Below are 18228 nucleotides of genomic sequence, written 5' to 3'. Positions count from 1 at the left end.
AATAAATTTTATAATGAAATATAACTGTGTATAATATTATCTAAATTTCAGTAGTATTAACAAACTGTTTAATCAAATTTTTTCAAAGAGTAAAAGTTCATTTCGTTTAACATTAATTTATCACATTTTTCTCACTTGAATAAGTATAATTGAGTAAAAATACGATTTGTAGTAGTCTGGTAAGCAAATTTTACAGTTTTTATTCGAAATTACAAATATTTTGATTATTGTATTTGATAATAATCACTTCGATGTTGATGTCACATATATGGCAAGCTTTTTGGTGTATTTATATTTTTTGGACTATTGCTATCTGAACCCTGTAATAGAGATAAAAGAAAATAATTAACTGCCACATATGAAATACAGAATAACCAAATTAACATTTAGTTTCATACCCTTCTGCACTGCGGTATGTTTAATGACGTTTCTAATGGATGTAATTTTAACTTAGAACTTTTCAATGGACTAAATGAAGCTAAAAAAAATGTAAAAAGAACTTAATTAATTCATATCAATTGAATATTAGAAAATACGCTTAGAAAACAAAGTAAAACTACCTCCTGGTACAGATGGTAATATTAGCTCCTGACTGGGGCGCATTGATTTTGATTTCAATGGATGAGAGGCCTCCCAACCCCTACTTTGTTTCATATCTTCTGATAATAGCATTTCTGCTTTATAATCTATACGCTTGCTAAACTGTGCTCTCGGGGGATACTGCACCGGTGCTGGGAGTGAGTTAACATTAGCATGCAACATTAATCTAAAACAGAAACAACATTTTAAGCAGTATTTGTCGAATATATTTATTATAAATTTAACCATCTAATATACCTAGAAGAGTTAGCTTTGTTGTGCGGCGACGGTTGAAGTAAAAGTCTTGGTGGTGGGGGTGCAGCTTGTGTTAAAGTCACCGGAGAAGACACCTGACCGACAGGACTTGATAATGTTGCATCCTGACGATCTCCACTGCTGTGCTAAATGTAATATAATTGGTAATAAATATTTTAATGACGTTAATTTGAAAATGTATGGAAAATATGATGGTCATTAAAAGTATACATACTTCTGCACTTCCGATGCTGTTCTGCTCCACAATTTTCGAAATAGAACGTGGTCTATTATTGGAAACTTCTGTTGATATAACTGGAGGTGGAGGTGGCGGCGGAGGCTCTGGAATAATTCTTTGGACAGCAGGTTCTTCGGCGTTGGTTACATCACGCCTGTTGCGACCTGAACTGGTTCCTTGCCTCTTTCTTAGAAGTGGATTTGCCTTATTGATACATATTTATTAATTGTCAGTCAGTTTGAATATTTATTATTTTGAATGCAATAAAAATTAATAAATTTATGCTAGATAATCATATTTATTTAAAACTGGAAGAATGTAAATGGGCAGGAATTTAATAAAGAAATATTAAATAAGAAAAATGAATTGCTTATCAGGTGTGGTAAGTATCATGTTACACTAAGTATTGTATTGCTTGAATTGTGTGCGACTACTAAGATAGTGTTTTTAAATATGAATACATTAATATTATTTTATAATGTTTAGTGTTCAATTTTATGAAAATTTAATCTTTGGAAAATTACATTTTTTTTTAAATTTAATCTTATTTGAAAAATTAACTTTTTTTCCTAAATTTGAACCTTTTTGAAGATATAATTCTTTGAAATTTTTTTTATCTGGAAATCATCACAGCAATGAATATCTTTAAAATATTTTAATTTCGAACTTTATTTAAAAGCTTCAGTATATGTGGTCTGTAATTATGAATCCTCTATGTATAATAGGCCTGGACAAACTGCGGCCGGCGTGCGGCCCGATTCGGATTTTTGTTGGTTATTAGAGGATAACTTATTTTTACTTTATCTATGTACGCAGTAACAATAGATGAAGTTTTGTGAAAATAAAAAAAATCATTAAATTTTATAAATAAACCGGAAGTGGGACTTTTTCCTCTTAGAAAGATCAAAAATGTTGTGCTCACTACTCTGTTCACACCCCTGAACGTATCAAGCTGAAAATTTATATTTGTATTCTTCATGTACTAACTTAGAGCTGATAAGGTTTTGGTCAGAATTCGTAATCCGGAAGTAGTATTTTTTTTTAAAACAATATTTCATTATTTTATTTTGACCTTTTAAATTATTTTTATTTTCTTGATATTTAATGTGTATAATACTAATAGTAATTTTAAGTAATAAAAAAAATTGAACAAAATCTGACAACTGGAAGTAAAACTTTTGTCTTGTGCAAGTTTCCATACATTTGCGCTCAATTTATTATTATTTATTACTATTAGTATTTCATAATGCTGCCGGTATGTGTGAATGTGTCCGTACGGTTCAATATAGAATTTTGTTTTGTGACTCTTCATGACAGTAAATAATGTATATATCTATAAATAGTATATTACTTGCGGCCTAATGTGGCCCTTCATTCGAAAAGTTTGCCCAAACCTGCTCTATTTAACCAGCAGAATAAACTAGTGGTAACATTGATGTATAATACACCAATGAGTGGTAAGCATATAATGCTTTGAACAGAGTGGTCACGGGTTCAAATCCCACTGGTTTCTGCCGGCCAGACCTTGAATTTGTGACTCCAAGTTGATCGTTTCCTATCAAAGTTTGCCAATTAATTTATTTTTCATTGAAACGACTCCAAAAAACTCTTTCCCAATACGAAAAACACAGTTTGATGTCATGCATATTGGTAGCGTTTATAATTTGAATTTAATATTGTATCGTCTCGTGGTGCATATACCTGTGCTTCTTGTTGAGCCCTTCTTCGAAGCTCAGATGGAAAATTGTCAGCGAAACCGTCATGTGTGAAGTAGACGTGTCGAAGCAATTCTCTACAGGGTGGTCGTCTTGCGGGGTCTGGTCTGAGGGTTGCTGCGAGGAGAGCGAGGGCAGGGGCTCTTCGAGAGGGGAGAAGCCTCCTGAGGGATCGACCAGCCCCCCCACCCCCAATTCCACCACTTCCATTTTCCAGCGCAGCACGCAACTGAGGTCGGCGAGACAGTAATTGTTGTTGACGCGGCGACAGTTTTCCTGCGCAAAAATTAAAATGAAAATGCAATGGATTTTTCATATTAGATAAATTTGAAAAATAAATATATCACCTATAACTTTGACGATCAGATATAATTGATCGATGTCTGATTCACCCGGAAACAAAGGATCTCCTGTCATCATTTCAGCGAAGAGACAACCGATCGCCCATATGTCAACTTCTTGACCGTATCTTTAAATAAATATTTGGTTAGCGCGTATTTATCTTAATGATATGTCAATAACAGCCCAATATGTTTACTTGGGATCAGATACTAGAAGCTCTGGAGCGCGATACCATCTGGTGGCTACATATTCCGTATACGGTTCACCAGCTTGAGCAGTGATTCTTGCAAAACCAAAATCACATAGTTTCACCACGCCCATACGGGAGACGAGGACATTTTCAGGTTTTACATCGCGATGAATTATCTGTTGAATGATAATTTGGTATAGTTGCAATAAATACTAAAACATCGAAAAGCATGAAGAAATTGAGAGATTATGATGGAAATGAATGACGGTGAAGCACGATGGGGATATTTGATTGATTCTCAAGATATGCAGAAAGACACAATATATTGGTACGTTCAGTTGATGAAGTAAGAAAAATATAAATTTATGGTTGATTGGTTAAACCGTTCACCATAATGATAAAAAATAAGTATGACACGACGTTCATCAATTATCAATTCACAAAAAGTACTGCTATCAATTGAACAAAATATCATTTATGTATTTAGTAATTGTCAATTGAATGTATGTAGTTACATGTCTATGTAGATTATGTATTATGTTCCAATCTATTTATAATATGCCAAGTATGAGTTTTTGCTATCGGTACCCACTAATTTGAATTGTAATTGAATTAGCAATCGCGTGATTGTGAGTAATTTAATAGTTCAAAAATTGTAACCGAAATGCTAATTAATTATACGTTTTTAACCTGTGGTGAACTCCCAGCAGCGGATAATTTGTTAACGACATATTACATAGATATATTCAAATATACAATGAAAGTCTTCTCTAATTTGAGAACCTCGAAAGGTCTTTTCCTTGACCTTCACTCTTTTTTTCTTGATAAGTTAGCCAACACGCGATAAACTTTAATTCAAACCGACATATAGATTAACCTTCCTCCGAAACAAATTGTATATGTATGCAAAATGTTAAAAATCACTCTAGTGTATACCAACAGATTTATTTGCCTGTAAAAATATGTCGATTGCTAGCGTGACTTTAGGCATGGTTTTATTTTAAGGGAAGACTTGAGCACTTTTCCGATATGAACTTTTTTTGAACACGACATCTCAACTGCGTAAATACAATTCCTAATATAACAATTTGCTATTTATTTGCTTGTCTATTTTCGGAATATTACGAGTAGAAACCCTTCTATTTTGGAACATGGTTGAGGGATGAGTCTCTCAGACTAGTTGGCGCTTATTGATTAACGATTTTTTCATAGAAAATGCGACTCGTTTGACATTTGAGAAGGCTCTATTTACGTTTGGCGAATTATCAAAGCCCATTTCTCGTATAATCATCCCGAAACATGCGAATTGTTTACAACGAACCGTTGTCGATGGCGTGCACCGTTGTTTCTAGGATTCACGTTTTTGTTGGGCCACAAATCATATTAATGCACGAACAATAAATAAATAAATAAATAAATATGCAACAAAAAGCATGGCACGTCTCTTTAGTATCATTTAGCAATGAAAAATAAAACATCGCTTTTGATACGGAAAGGGTTCATTTAAAATGTTGAATATACAATTACATTATTCGAATGGCAATGGTCCAAAGCTCGCAACAATTGGAATACGTGTCTTCTGACAACTTCGTCAGGTAATCCACCTCCAGCTGCTTCCAACTCTTCGAGCACCGTCCTCTCAACGTATTCAAATACTAAATAGAAGCGTCTTCTTCGTCTGAAGACGTCCAGCATGCTCACCAAATTTTCATGACGAAGTTTCTGAAACATACGACCAATTATAATGTTAAGTATCACATTTATGAAATACGAGTGTATATGTATGTACGTTGTTGAGTCCAATTACGAAATATTGATTTATAAATTGGTGCTAAATTTTAAATACGTACAAGTAGCTTGCGTTCCAATGAACGTAATACATATGTATGTAGTTTCTTGCGTGCGCTTAATATAAAATAATCACATATTAATTACATTATTTATACAAATCGTATCTCGTTTTGTCTTATTGTATGATTTTAGTTTTTCCACATGTGATGCTATCGTGAATTTTTTGAAGGTTAACGATGTCTCATGCGAAAGCTCTTATCGCATGATACCTATAGTAACCGTCAAGGAAAAATGCTTGAATTTTTTCATCACGCACATATCATATCAAAGCTTTACGTAACGTACTGTAATTGTTGTCTGTATAATTTTCTTGCGAATTTAGATTATATAGGTACATATATATGTACATACCTTTAGCATTCGAATTTCCCTGAGGGCCATCTTTTTGACTGTGGCATCATCTTCAGTTTCCAAGAACTTCTTGATAGCGACCAGCTGTCCGGTCTCTTTGTGTCTGCACTTCATAACAATTCCATAAGATCCTTCTCCTACTACTCCCAGTTGCTCGTATTTATCCATCGCGATAGCGTGTAGTTTATCTCACACTCATTTTTAATGTTATTTATCAATTTTCATGTCAATTATTTTTTAAAAACAATATATTCATCGTCAATTTTGCGTCTAAGAAAACTTTATCGTCAAAGTTAAAACGAAAAGGCGATTTTAATTAAACTTTGTGTTAGTCACTCTCTTATCGGTTGACCCTGTTTTTTTTATCGTGGAAAGAACCGACTAATAAAAGCTAAAATAATTAATGAGAATATACTTTAACCGTCACAAAGTTGTCATAATTTTATAATCGAAATTTCTAAAAGAGGTGTATTTTACAGGGCTGTAGAGTCGGAGTTAGAGTCGTAAAAAATATTAAGAATAAAAATCAACCGACTCCAACTCTTTTTTTTAATATTTTCTTTAATCAATAGTATTGCGTTGTGTGTCAACTAGATTCTACAATTTTGCTGAAGTAAATCCACTAATAAATTTAGATTTAATATGATAGTTTCTTCATAAAAAACATGAATTTGGATTACATTATTTTTATTTTATTTTATTTTATTTTACATACACATGTATATCAGGAAGGCCTAACAGGTAAACCCCAATGCGTCTTCTTGGTTAATTACAAAACATCGATATACAACTTATATGTAGATTAATTTAACAGAGCAATAAGATTAATTTTTGATAAAATTTCGTAGCATCCTTTAAAAAGCCAAAGGAAAGTGGACAGATGATCTGGTGCAACCGTAAAGAGATCAATTTGATCAGAAAGCAAGTTGAGAAGACGAATGGCACGAGCAATGGGCGAATCAGCGAGGATGACGGTTCTCGCCATCATCACCTGAAGTAACGGACGGGTGCGAAAATCGTGGAAGCGTATGGGAGCCCATAGCTTCAATTCTTCAAGCACCGTCGGATTGCTTATCTCACTTCTTAATAGTTTATAGAAGTGAGATATCAATTGGATATTCCTTCTGGAGGAATAGGTTACATAACTCAAAGTTCCCAGTACAAATGCATTGGGATACAGTAAGGTATAGTACCCAAACTCTCTCATATATAAATATCGAAGAAATTTCCTCTGAACTCTTTCCGTTAGTAATGAGTGGGTTACTCCACTGGGACTCCATATTGTGGAACCAGATTCCCAGATGCTACGGATTAAAGAATTATAAAAATACGTAAAGCCCACATATTTTTGAAATTATGAGCATTACGTATAACAAATCCCAGCATCTTTACAGCAAATATTTGAGCTTTACAGCAAATATTTGAAATATGAGCACCAAACTTCCATCTACTATCAAACACAACGCCAAGATCATTTATGGTACAAGTTCCCAAAATATTCTTTCCCAGATTATAAAGATACAAACTAGGAGTGGAATAACGGGAAAATGATAGCACATGCAATTATGAATGCTAAAAGGCAAATGGTTGTCGATGCCCAATTCCATAACGAATTCAAATCATTTTGTAAGTTAGAAGAGTCCGAAATATTACGAATTTTGAGGTCAACGACATACAACAGGAATCTCGAATTCGAAATGGTCGCTTTGATATTGTTTATGAAAATCTTTATGAAAATTTTGATTTCTTATGGCAAAAACCAACTGTTTCCTCCATCCCATACTTTTTTATTCTCATTTTTTTTATTAAATTAATTTGTTTCTGTATGAAATTCATACACATATGTACACTATGAATGCACTTACTTTCTATGTATATATAATGCACTTAATTTCATTACCGACAATTCAATAAATTTGGTTAAATGTCAATTTTTAGTGATTCTTCCAAATTCCTTGATTTTATATTTTGAAAATTGCTATTATTTTAATTACTTACAAATTTATACGTTGGCAAAAAAATTCGATTTTACTAAAAATTTTTAAGTTGGGAGTCGGAGTTGGAGACGGAGTCGGAGTCGATATATTTTGAACCGAATCTACAGCCGTGGTGTTTTATGCAATTGTTTATAAATTATGCCGTGTGGTTTTTTTAATATTCTACCTATTTATATAAATGTAGATTCAAAAATTTTATTTATAAAAAAATGTAATAAAATTGATTTATGTTGAACAATTTAGATATTATGATTTCACGTGTTATTAAATATTTAAAAAAATATAAGCCATCTACTTATTTTATTTTATTTTAAAATTATACCAGGAAGAGCTAACAGACTAACCAAATGTGTCTTCCTGCCAATTCCTGGCCAATTTACAAAAATATTATGCATTTGTATGTATGTATAATATGTACATACATATGTATAATGTAAATTGACAGAGAATAAATTTGACTAATTTTTGGTGTAGTTTAAATGAAAAGTTTCGTGTCGACTCTATAATTTGCAAGGTTGCCTACTGCACTAGTTTTCAAAGTCACACAAATTATCAAATTTCCCTCTTGCGACTAATTTTCAGTGGAAAATTACGACTTTTCATTCGAGTCGGAAACTCACAACTTGGGTAGGGAGGGAAAAAGTTAATTGGGCCAACAAAGAAGAATTCGTATAACGGGGTGAAGTTCTTGTTAAACTTCTTAGAGAGAAATGCAACCAAAGTTTTTAATGTTGAGTGAGCAACAGTTTAAAAAGCTGCCCAACCCCAATGTGCACACATTGTATTTTAAATATAATATGAAACGAAAGCTCTAGTATGTGTCTAGAATATGCGTGTGATTACTAATATGATAAAATCTCCAAATATGATTTATTTTGACAGCGTTGACTATCGAAATTGTGCGATTTGTCAAACGATAACAATGTCGGCAATGACCTGTCAAATAACTCCACTATTGTAATCGTTTACTAAAGGGTATTAACGCACTAAAGGGGAAATTTGATTGAGGGCACTGTTACTTCGATAAACCCTCGATATTACGATTTTGTCATCGCTATTTTATCTATAATAGAATATAATAGAAAACAAACGCGAAATACGCAATCGTTAATCGCGATATTCTAGGAATGAGCCATATATCGGAAAGTTTGCCTACGAAATATTACATGTATTTAAAAATAGCTTATGACAGATTTGAATAAAGTTGTGTATATCAGGTGGTTGATAACTTATTTTTGATTTAATAATTTGTTAATTTTAAAAATAATCTAGAAAATTGGCTATTTATTATAAAAATAGTTTTTAAATTGTAGAAAACTGCTATCGATGCATTTGGTGCCGGCATTGCATGCGTCTAATTTATGTTATTTTGCCGTATAAATTAAAAAGAAGGTAACCAGGGGGAGAAGTTGAACGTGGGCCAACGGAGCTATTGATTTTGCTATGGGCCTAGTTCGAGGGTTTTCTACTTTCTAACGATCTTCTGTGATGGTTGATAGACCATAAAAAATGTAATATAATTATGCTTTCAAACAAAATCAGATTCATAAACGTTAAACGAGTATAAATATACGAAAGCGACGGCTTTTCATATGTTATTTAACTGCTTTTGATAAAAAAAATATTCTTAATATTTTTATATATAGTATTAACTATTCCTATATATTATAAATAATATGAATAGTTAGAATTTTTTTTATTATTTATTATACTAATCACCATTTTTTTAAAATTTTTGTCATAACTATGAACATACGGGTCTATGTGACGAGCCAGAATGTTAAATTACAGAAAACACAAATATCGGAAGGCAAAGATCAAAAATCGAAAGATCTTAAGTCGAAAGATGAAAAAAAGGGTGCATGGTAAACGGTACATACTCACGTACATACTCACTTAATTTGCGCGAGCAGGGTACAACAAGAACAAGAGGAACAGGCTTTTCCTCCCGTATTCTGCGCGCGCACATTAATACGGGAGGAAAAGCCTGTTCCTCTTGTTCCTGTTGTATCCTGACGCGCAAATTAAGTGAGTATGTACGTGAGTATGTACCGTTTATCATGCACCCTTTTTTTTTGATCTTTCGACTTAAGATCTTTCGATTTTCGATCTTTGCCTTCCGATTTTCGCGTTTTCTGTAATTTAACATTCTGGCTCGTCACGGAGATCGGAACATACATACATATGTAAAGATTCCATACATTTGTATTAAAAATTTGTAAGCTATAATATAATTAGTAAATAATTAAATTTCTTTAGATTTTTTAGCAAACAAAATGATAGGGCTATGATTACATTTAAATCTGGACATCTGACTGAGTTTAGTGAAAAAATTCGCATCAAAATAAAATTAGCAATATTCATTTATATCTAAAGAAAAAGTCATAATTTCTGTGACATAAATTAAATTGAAATGCCACGGAAGCTTTTATAGTTTGGTGAAAGTTCATTGTTGTGTTTGTATATTATATACATATTTATATATACTAATCGTAATCGCTATGGGGGCGAAGTTATCGTAAAAACTTTCCAAGGAAACATTTTCAATAAATTTATTGTCGTTTTTGACAGGAATATTTTAGACTTTTATTGTACTGAAGAAGGAAAAACGTTTCGTATAAAAACCAATGCAAATTAACTCTAATGTTTGTAGATAATTTAAAAATAAAGCATCTACTTTACCATATATTATATATGTACATATAAACCAGCATGCCCGATCTCGCAAATGTCTCCATTTTACGATACTATTATTTTTTAATATTCATATGCTAATATATTATTATATTTTAAATTTTAATATTCATACTATTATAATTAAGTTTAATATTTAATATTATATACTATTATATTTTAATATAATAGTAAAATTATATTTAATATAGACACTATTATTATATATGTATATAAAATTATATTATATGTATATAGATACTATTACATTTTAATATTCATAAGTATTATATTTAAAACGATAAATTTAATTGTTGCGTACTTCAAATGCCATGAAATGACAATTGAACGATTGATATTATATTATATATGTATTATAAAAGTTTGTTAAAAGCATGTTTACTCTTGTTATATTTGTCGCGAATTCGATTGGATTTTCCGGAAAAACCTCAACGGCGGAAAATTTACGACGCAACCGACTCTGACGACGTCCGTCAAAACACTACTGGGAGTAGCTAGCACCCTTATATCCACAACCCTCGTTTGAAACAATCGTTCGGAAACACCCTGCTACATTTCCAGTGATACAGTCACCACTCGCTTCATAAGACATTTATATTCCACACAATTATGAGTAAATTTTGCAACGGGAACTTGTTATGTTTCAATTGAAACCAACTTTAACAAAGACACGCTTCCTATGAATAAGTTATATGCCATCAATCGAAGGAAGATCTAGTGAATCTTTTAACATTTTAGTTACACGCTTTTGCGTAGAAATATTGGGTGATTAATTGTAATACTGACGAAGAACAAAAATAAGGGTTGACAAATTTCAACTAGGGTCGTTCTATTGCAGGGGTGAAGTTGACAGGTGAATAATACACGACGTACCTGCACTACTCCAGTATTAAAGTCTGGAATGAATCGACAATATTGAACAATGTGTGTACCTATTGTATAGTTAAATTCGCTGCAAACGATAATCAATTCGTAAATTGCTATAAAATACCGTACATTTTTTTGAACATTTAAATGCTCGTGTACTGTTCTTGTTTATGTTTAATGGTTTAACATTTGAATTATGTTTTTGGTGGAACTCTATGATATATAAATAGATAGAAAGCTATAAACGATGGGGCTTAATAAGCGTACCTTGAATATGAAAGTAATGATTTATTTTTTTCCTTGACCTTTCAGTAGAATCGGAATGGAACAAAAGATTGATAAATAATGTATTATATGTACGCATAGATACAATTATCATGGAAGTTTTTCTACGTGATGAAGGCAATTATCGATCGGTTTTCTTTTATTAGACAATTAAATTTTTATTTTTCTGGCGAAAGCTTCAAGGACCATTAAAATTTAAAAACATTGCAATAAATCACTTACCTTTTGTCTATTATATTTCTTTATAATATATTTTTATGCGACATTAAGAGGGCTGGACACCAGCGCCTTGTCCATACAAACGTATTAGACTTCTCCCTTCCTCAATTATGGCACTAGAGAAATTATTTTTTTAATATGCTATGGATATCCACCATTGGGTTGCATCTATCGTTTTTTTTCTGATAAGTTATTTTTTATAGGAGCTAGGAGCCGCCAAACATCAATAAAATCGCCTCTTTTTTACACCCACGAAAAGAGTCCTGCGTGCTTATTTAACGGTCGATTTAAAAAAAAATACGCACATAGTTGGACATAAAATATCTTTCTCATACCGATGATGAAATTTTTTAAAAATTGCTCCAGTTACGGAGGAGAAAATAGGAGAATACGAAACCTCGATTTTGTCAATTTAAAATACGTTTTATCTGGTCGAAGCGCTGTCGCATTCGCTCAATATATATGTATATTGATATATATTGTCGCATTCACTCAATATATATATTGATATATATTGTCGCATTCACTCAATATACATATATATTGATATATATTGTCGCATTCACTCAATATATACATTCACTCAATATATGTATAAATCGAAGAAAGGAACGGCAACAAAATTAAAGTTTCGGGTGTACAGCCCTCTTAAAGACAGTTTGAATAAAATGTAGCTATTTTTTTTAAATTGCTTTATGTTATATATGTAATATGAAAGTAAATTGACAGTGTCAAATTTGGCCTTGATTTAGGTTGATAATGTATTTTTCATAGATTGGTATTGCGTGTTGACTGAATTAGACGACACGAAATCGAAGTATTATTCTCATTATCGTTCATGTTTATTGTGGGGGATGATCAGATTGGACACAGACATTTTTCCCTTCAATAAATTAACGAGGGAGTCGAGGGAAAAAATAGTACGTTTTACGATCGACGAATTCCTCAGTTTTTCTCCTGTGTTGTATATAATGAATTGCAGTCACGAAAGCTTCAAAAGATGTACCAACGGTGACAATATCGATTTTTCTCGGAACACACAAAGAAATACGAAACATTAAAAATTTATTTCAATCCGCAAGAATTACACGACAATGTTAAACTACTACGACGACGCTTCTCGCGCTTGAACGATTCAAGTTATTAATTTTTGAATACGGTCAATCGATCGCCATGAAATTAGTTACTGAGAAAATAACATGATGAATCGATGTCGAGACTTTATTGAGGCACGCTAAAATTATTATGTGTACGTAAACTGGCAAAAAAAAATCATGAGAAAGTATCACCATGTACGTTTATTGCGGTCAAACAATATATAATGTATGTAAGAGTGAACACGCGAGCTTTCGTAATACTTAGCCCGCCCTTCGTCCGAGGAAAAAAACTACAAGGGTCAATTGCGGTCATTTTGACCCCAGAGGCGGCGGTCTATCCCACGGGAGTCTGCAAGCGGTCGACATCTTATCGCAAAATATGTACATACAACTTATTTACATACGAAATCGGCACGTATTGCTTCTTTGGTGGTTCATTTCCAGACGATGAATCACACATGCGATAGCTAAAAATTGTATCCTTGGGTTTAAATTCTCACGAAGTGAGAACGGTGACAATTTTATCTGAGATGGTAATGTTTATTGAATTAAGTTCGTAAGTATGAATGTATCATAATTGGCATGCAAATGTTCGTTAAGCCTGCGATAAATAACACTGAGCAACAAAAAATCACGTTTTTCAGTTACCAGAGCGGAGACTAACCAATCTTTACTAAGTTTGACCCACTGAATTCGAATATGATATTGATTTTTGTTGGTGGGCGATCGTTTACGAGATATGAGCGTTTAAAAAAATCCGCGATTTTTACAGTTTTTTGGCTTTTGCGGTTTTTAACTCAAAATTTAGGTTTGTTACGCTCAAAGTGAGTATTGGCATCAATAGTCAGATATTTTTCCTATTAATCGTTATATTTCATTGCTTTAAAATACTTCTAATTAATTGTCTAGCGAATTTTAAAAGTCAAAAATATATTTTTTTTTACGGATTTTTTTTCCGTGCTATTTTTCATTTATTTGGCAAATTTTTTATTTCACCACGTTTATAAGGACTGTTTTTCTATCTCAATATTTTTTTTTTTATCTAAACGTACTAACAAAAGCGAGATGGCATATAATCCACCTCACAGAGTACAACGGTCGGATTACATGCCATCTCGCTTGCCCTAACATATTACGCGATACAACCATATATACAACGAAAGCATTTAAATTGAAATTACCGCTTTTGTTAGTACGTTTAGATAAAAAAAAAATATTGAGATATAAAACCAATCCTTATAAACGTGGTGAAATAAAAAATTTGCCAAATAAATGAAAAATAGCACGGAAAAAAAATCCGTAAAAAAAATATATATTTTTGACTTTTAAAATTCGCTAGACAATTAATTAGAAGTATTTTAAAGTAATGAAACATAAAAACTAGTAGGAAAAATATCTGACTATTGATTCCAATACTCACTTTGAGCGTAACAATCCTAAATTTTGAGTTAAAGACCGCAAAAGCCAAAAAACTGTAAAAATCGCGGATTTTTTAAAGCTCTCATATCTCGTAAACGATCACCCACCAACAAAAATCAATATCATATTCGAATTCAGTGGGTCAAACTTAGTAAAGATTGGCTAGTCTCCGCTCTGGTATTTTTTTTTTTGTTGTTCAGTGTAATCAATGAAACTTTTGTACTAAAATCATGAACAGTGAATACTTGTTCAAATAAATTGACGAATATGTCGAAGCTCATAAAGATTACACTGCATATTTATAACGTTTTCGTCATTCGTACATTGTATATACGTACATATGAATAGCTTAAAATCGACGCTTACATATACATATTCATATCAACATCATCTTCCAATTAAGTAGGCATAACATTTTGTTAGAATAACATGGCAGATTAGCAACAGTTTCAAAGCAAACATATTGATTTTCGGTTGACTCGACGATTCCCGACAACTTACATACATATACGGTTTAAAAAGTTAATCTAAATATTATTTCAATGCGTCAGAATACGAAATCGTAAATTCTAACGTTTGATTTATTCCGATTATTCGCTTCGTACTGTGAAGATTCCGCTGTGAGATACGCCAACGAAGCCGGAAAAACCGGGGAAAATTTATGATTTCCCATTGAACCAGTTTTCGCGCCTCGCTTTTGGCTTATAATTGCCGATTGCAAATTTCGAGAATGCCTTTCGTTGATATTCAATGATTTACATATTCCAAATATGCAAAATAAATTCATATCACGCGAATGACACAAATGTACAGTAGCTGCAGGATGTTAAAAAAGAGTATATACATTTCAAACTAATTGATAAGCGACGATTCAAATTACACATACAGATTACATTTGCAATGAAATATTATACACACTCTCGTCCGATGAAGATTAAATAAACTTTTCTTTCTGTTGGTTATTAAATGATATTTAATCATATAGGAGTCCTCAAAGTGTTTCGAGATAGGTTTTTTTTTTTAAATAAATCACATAACATCTATATATGTATATAAAAATGAATTTATGTGTGTGTGTGTGTGTGTGTCTCGAATAGGCTGCTAAACCACTGAACCGATTACGATGAAACTTTCAGGATTTGTTGTGTGCATGTCCGGAAAGATTACTGTGAAAAAAAACGGGAAAAAACGGGAAAAACGGGAATGAGTCTCATTGCAACGCAATAATTTCAAATGTTTTCGCTGCCTGCGTATTTCCGACAAATGGGAACGGGGACGAGAACGGGAACGGGAACGGGAACGATAACGGGAACGGGAACGGAAATTGCTTGCGTTCAGCTAGTATATATATATGTATATAAAAATTAATGTTTGTGTGTGTCTCGAATAGGCTCCTAAACCACTGAACTGATTACGATGGAACTTTCAGGATTTATTGTATGCATGTCCGGGAAGATTACTGTGAAAAAAAATCGCCCAAAAACGGGAACGAAACGGGAAAAACGGGAATGAGTCTCATTGCAACGCTATAATTTCAAATGTTTTCACGTCGCGACCAACGTGTTCGCTGCCTGCGTTTTACCGACAAATGGGAACGGGAATTGCATGCACTATTGTGGCATTGTAACGCATTTCGGGTTCAGCTAGTTGTATGATAATTGTTTTTACTGTTCGTATTATGTTAACTATAATATTTGGCTTAAACTTCGAAGTAAAATAAAACTAAAAAATAACTTATTTTACAATTGCATTGAAACAAACCTGCTGAAGAAATGAGTAATGGAAAAATGCACCTGTCCAAAGTGAATGAAGGTATCGCGTCGAACTAGTTTTTTGACCAATTCACGTCTATAAATTGTATTTGTTCAATTTAAAAGGAATCTTACAAAATAGTAAAATTTACGAAATTCGTACTAGAGCTTTCATTGAACATTATTTTGAATAAATACGTATGTTTAATAGAAGAATTATTAGAAAAATTCCTTCCTACATACGTATTATTATACCTATATAAACAGTAAGCATTTCACGTAGTGATGAATCTTAAAAATGATCGAAGCACAGCTTTAAAGTTTCAGATTCGCATACTTCCGATAAGTAATATGTATCGCGTTCGGAATACATATGCAATTGTTTACACAGTTTACTTCTACATCTCAAAGGATACGTATTTTGCACGTCCATCAGTCGAGTTTGGTTCATTGAGGTGGTAAGACAAAATTCATATTTTAGCCATCGACACTGATTCAAATATATTGCTTATTTTTATTTTGTTATAAATTCTATATTTAAGCACTCGCTTGCTTATAACAGTGGCAATGCTTGGTTGGACGAATTTGGGTGATACGTCACAAAAAATTAATACCGGAGAAAGCTTTGTAAGTTACAAAATTTTTTTTTTATTAATAATGCAAATTTTTAATAAAATTTAAATTTCATTATAGTGTAGATACTATTTACTTGTATAGAGATTCAAAATTTATTTTAGTTATATTAATATGCAATATAATAATCAATCAACCAAAAATAAATATATTCTATAAATTTTTGATTTGTCATTCGATTGCATGTTTTATTTAATTTCCTTTGTTGAAGTTTTAATAATTTATTCAAAATTATTAAAATTATTAAAACTGCTGAATGTAATAATGTTTTATATATACATATATATATATATATATATATATATATATATATATATATATATATATATATATATATATATATATATATATATATATATATATATATATATATATATATATATATGTATTTAAAAATTGTTATATTTTTGTATAAAACTTTAATTATCGTATATTCATTTTAGATCATTCAATCTTGGTCACCATTTCCAAAGAATGATGCGGCCAAACAAACAAATGATTTTGCTCGGAATGATTATTGCATGGAGGAATATGTGAACAATATGTTTATTAAGAAGGTCAATAAAACTCCACCACCAGGGTACAGATGTCATCTCTGTTCATCTACTCAACATTACATCCAGGACTGCGATAAGGTAAACATACATTTAATATTAATATTATAACTTCATGAAATGTATGCTTAAAAAGATTTAACTAAAACTAGTTTTTAATGGATCATTTTAATTAAATCCTTATCAGAATTGTACTTTCAAATATAAGTGTATAATAACTGTTTTTTTGAAACCATAATATATGATAATATACATAATATACCCTCTCCTTAACACGTGGTCAGCCACAGTTACATATGTACGTTTTGTTCTGAAGTTCAAAATGGGTTTGCAAATAACAATGTTTAAAATAGAACTACATATACTATTCCACGTAATAGAAACTAAAATTATGCATTGGGAATAGTAGTAAGGCTAGTTACGAGAAATATTGTTGGTAATGTGTACATATTATGACATCTTGAAAGATTTGGTCTAAATTTTTTTATCACTTCTATACAGATTATAAACACACCTTTGTATTGAACTATTTTTATTTATCAGTTGCACATTTTTATGAGTTTTCTAATTACAGGAACCTAATGCCAAGTCATTTACGCCTTATCAAGGTAAAAAAAGATCATGCGGAGGCTACGTATGCACAAAATGTAAGCGTAAATGGCTGAGCTTCAATTCGTATGCAAATGCGGCGCAAAGTTGCGTCAAATGTCATATTCAAGTGTTTGCTACCAAACAAGTATAATATACTTACTTATCAATGGATGATTTAGTGTTTTAAAATCATTAACTTCAATTAGTTATTTTTTTGCAGTTCAATATAAAAGAGTTGAAGCGGATTTGCGACAAGGTGGCCGGCAATTCGTTTTGCCAATGCTTCGACATAACTCATGAAGAATTTGCAGTCTTTGAATACATAAAATCCTTTTTGAAACACGATGATCTGAGCTACCTCTTTAATAGAGTACAAAAACACATAAGCGACAATTACTCCAAGCATTGATTTTGTCATTTCATTTTTATTTATTTTTTACATATTTTTGTATAAATACGTTTTGTATATATACGTTTCTCAATTAAATATTCATAATCTTTTGTACTTTTATAAAAAAATTTGATGATAAGAAAGTAGATTTAATTTGATTTTCTTTTTTTCCTGTAATATATGTAAATTTTTAAAAACACGAAATAAAA

The 18228-nt window shown here is 31.7% G+C and overlaps 2 protein-coding genes across 2 annotated transcripts; one reads left to right on the top strand and one right to left on the bottom strand.

Moving 5' to 3' along the window:
- Positions 1-260: 260 nt before the first annotated feature.
- LOC143917292 (cyclin-dependent kinase-like 4) lies at positions 261-5695 on the bottom strand. Its single transcript, XM_077438776.1, has 10 exons — positions 5522-5695; positions 4847-5041; positions 3326-3495; positions 3135-3256; positions 2774-3063; positions 1070-1276; positions 838-980; positions 561-766; positions 399-478; positions 261-320 (listed from the first exon to the last, which is right to left on the bottom strand). Exons 1-10 carry the CDS (start codon positions 5687-5689, stop codon positions 261-263), a joined length of 1641 nt encoding a protein of 546 aa, XP_077294902.1. The 5' UTR covers positions 5690-5695.
- A 10572-nt stretch (positions 5696-16267) lies between these two features.
- LOC143917030 (zinc finger CCHC domain-containing protein 24-like) lies at positions 16268-18211 on the top strand. Its single transcript, XM_077438400.1, has 5 exons — positions 16268-16308; positions 16393-16477; positions 16927-17118; positions 17612-17773; positions 17849-18211. The coding sequence occupies exons 2-5, from the start codon at positions 16418-16420 to the stop codon at positions 18035-18037; spliced, it is 603 nt and encodes a 200-aa protein (XP_077294526.1). The 5' UTR covers positions 16268-16308; positions 16393-16417; the 3' UTR covers positions 18038-18211.
- The last annotated feature ends 17 nt before the right edge of the window (positions 18212-18228 follow it).

The sequence above is a fragment of the Arctopsyche grandis genome, chromosome 9 (genome assembly GCF_051622035.1).
Source record: "Arctopsyche grandis isolate Sample6627 chromosome 9, ASM5162203v2, whole genome shotgun sequence".
Lineage (NCBI taxonomy): Eukaryota > Metazoa > Arthropoda > Insecta > Trichoptera > Hydropsychidae > Arctopsyche > Arctopsyche grandis.
The sequence above is the reverse complement of the archived record's forward strand: the minus strand, read 5'-3'. Positions and strand labels throughout refer to the sequence as shown.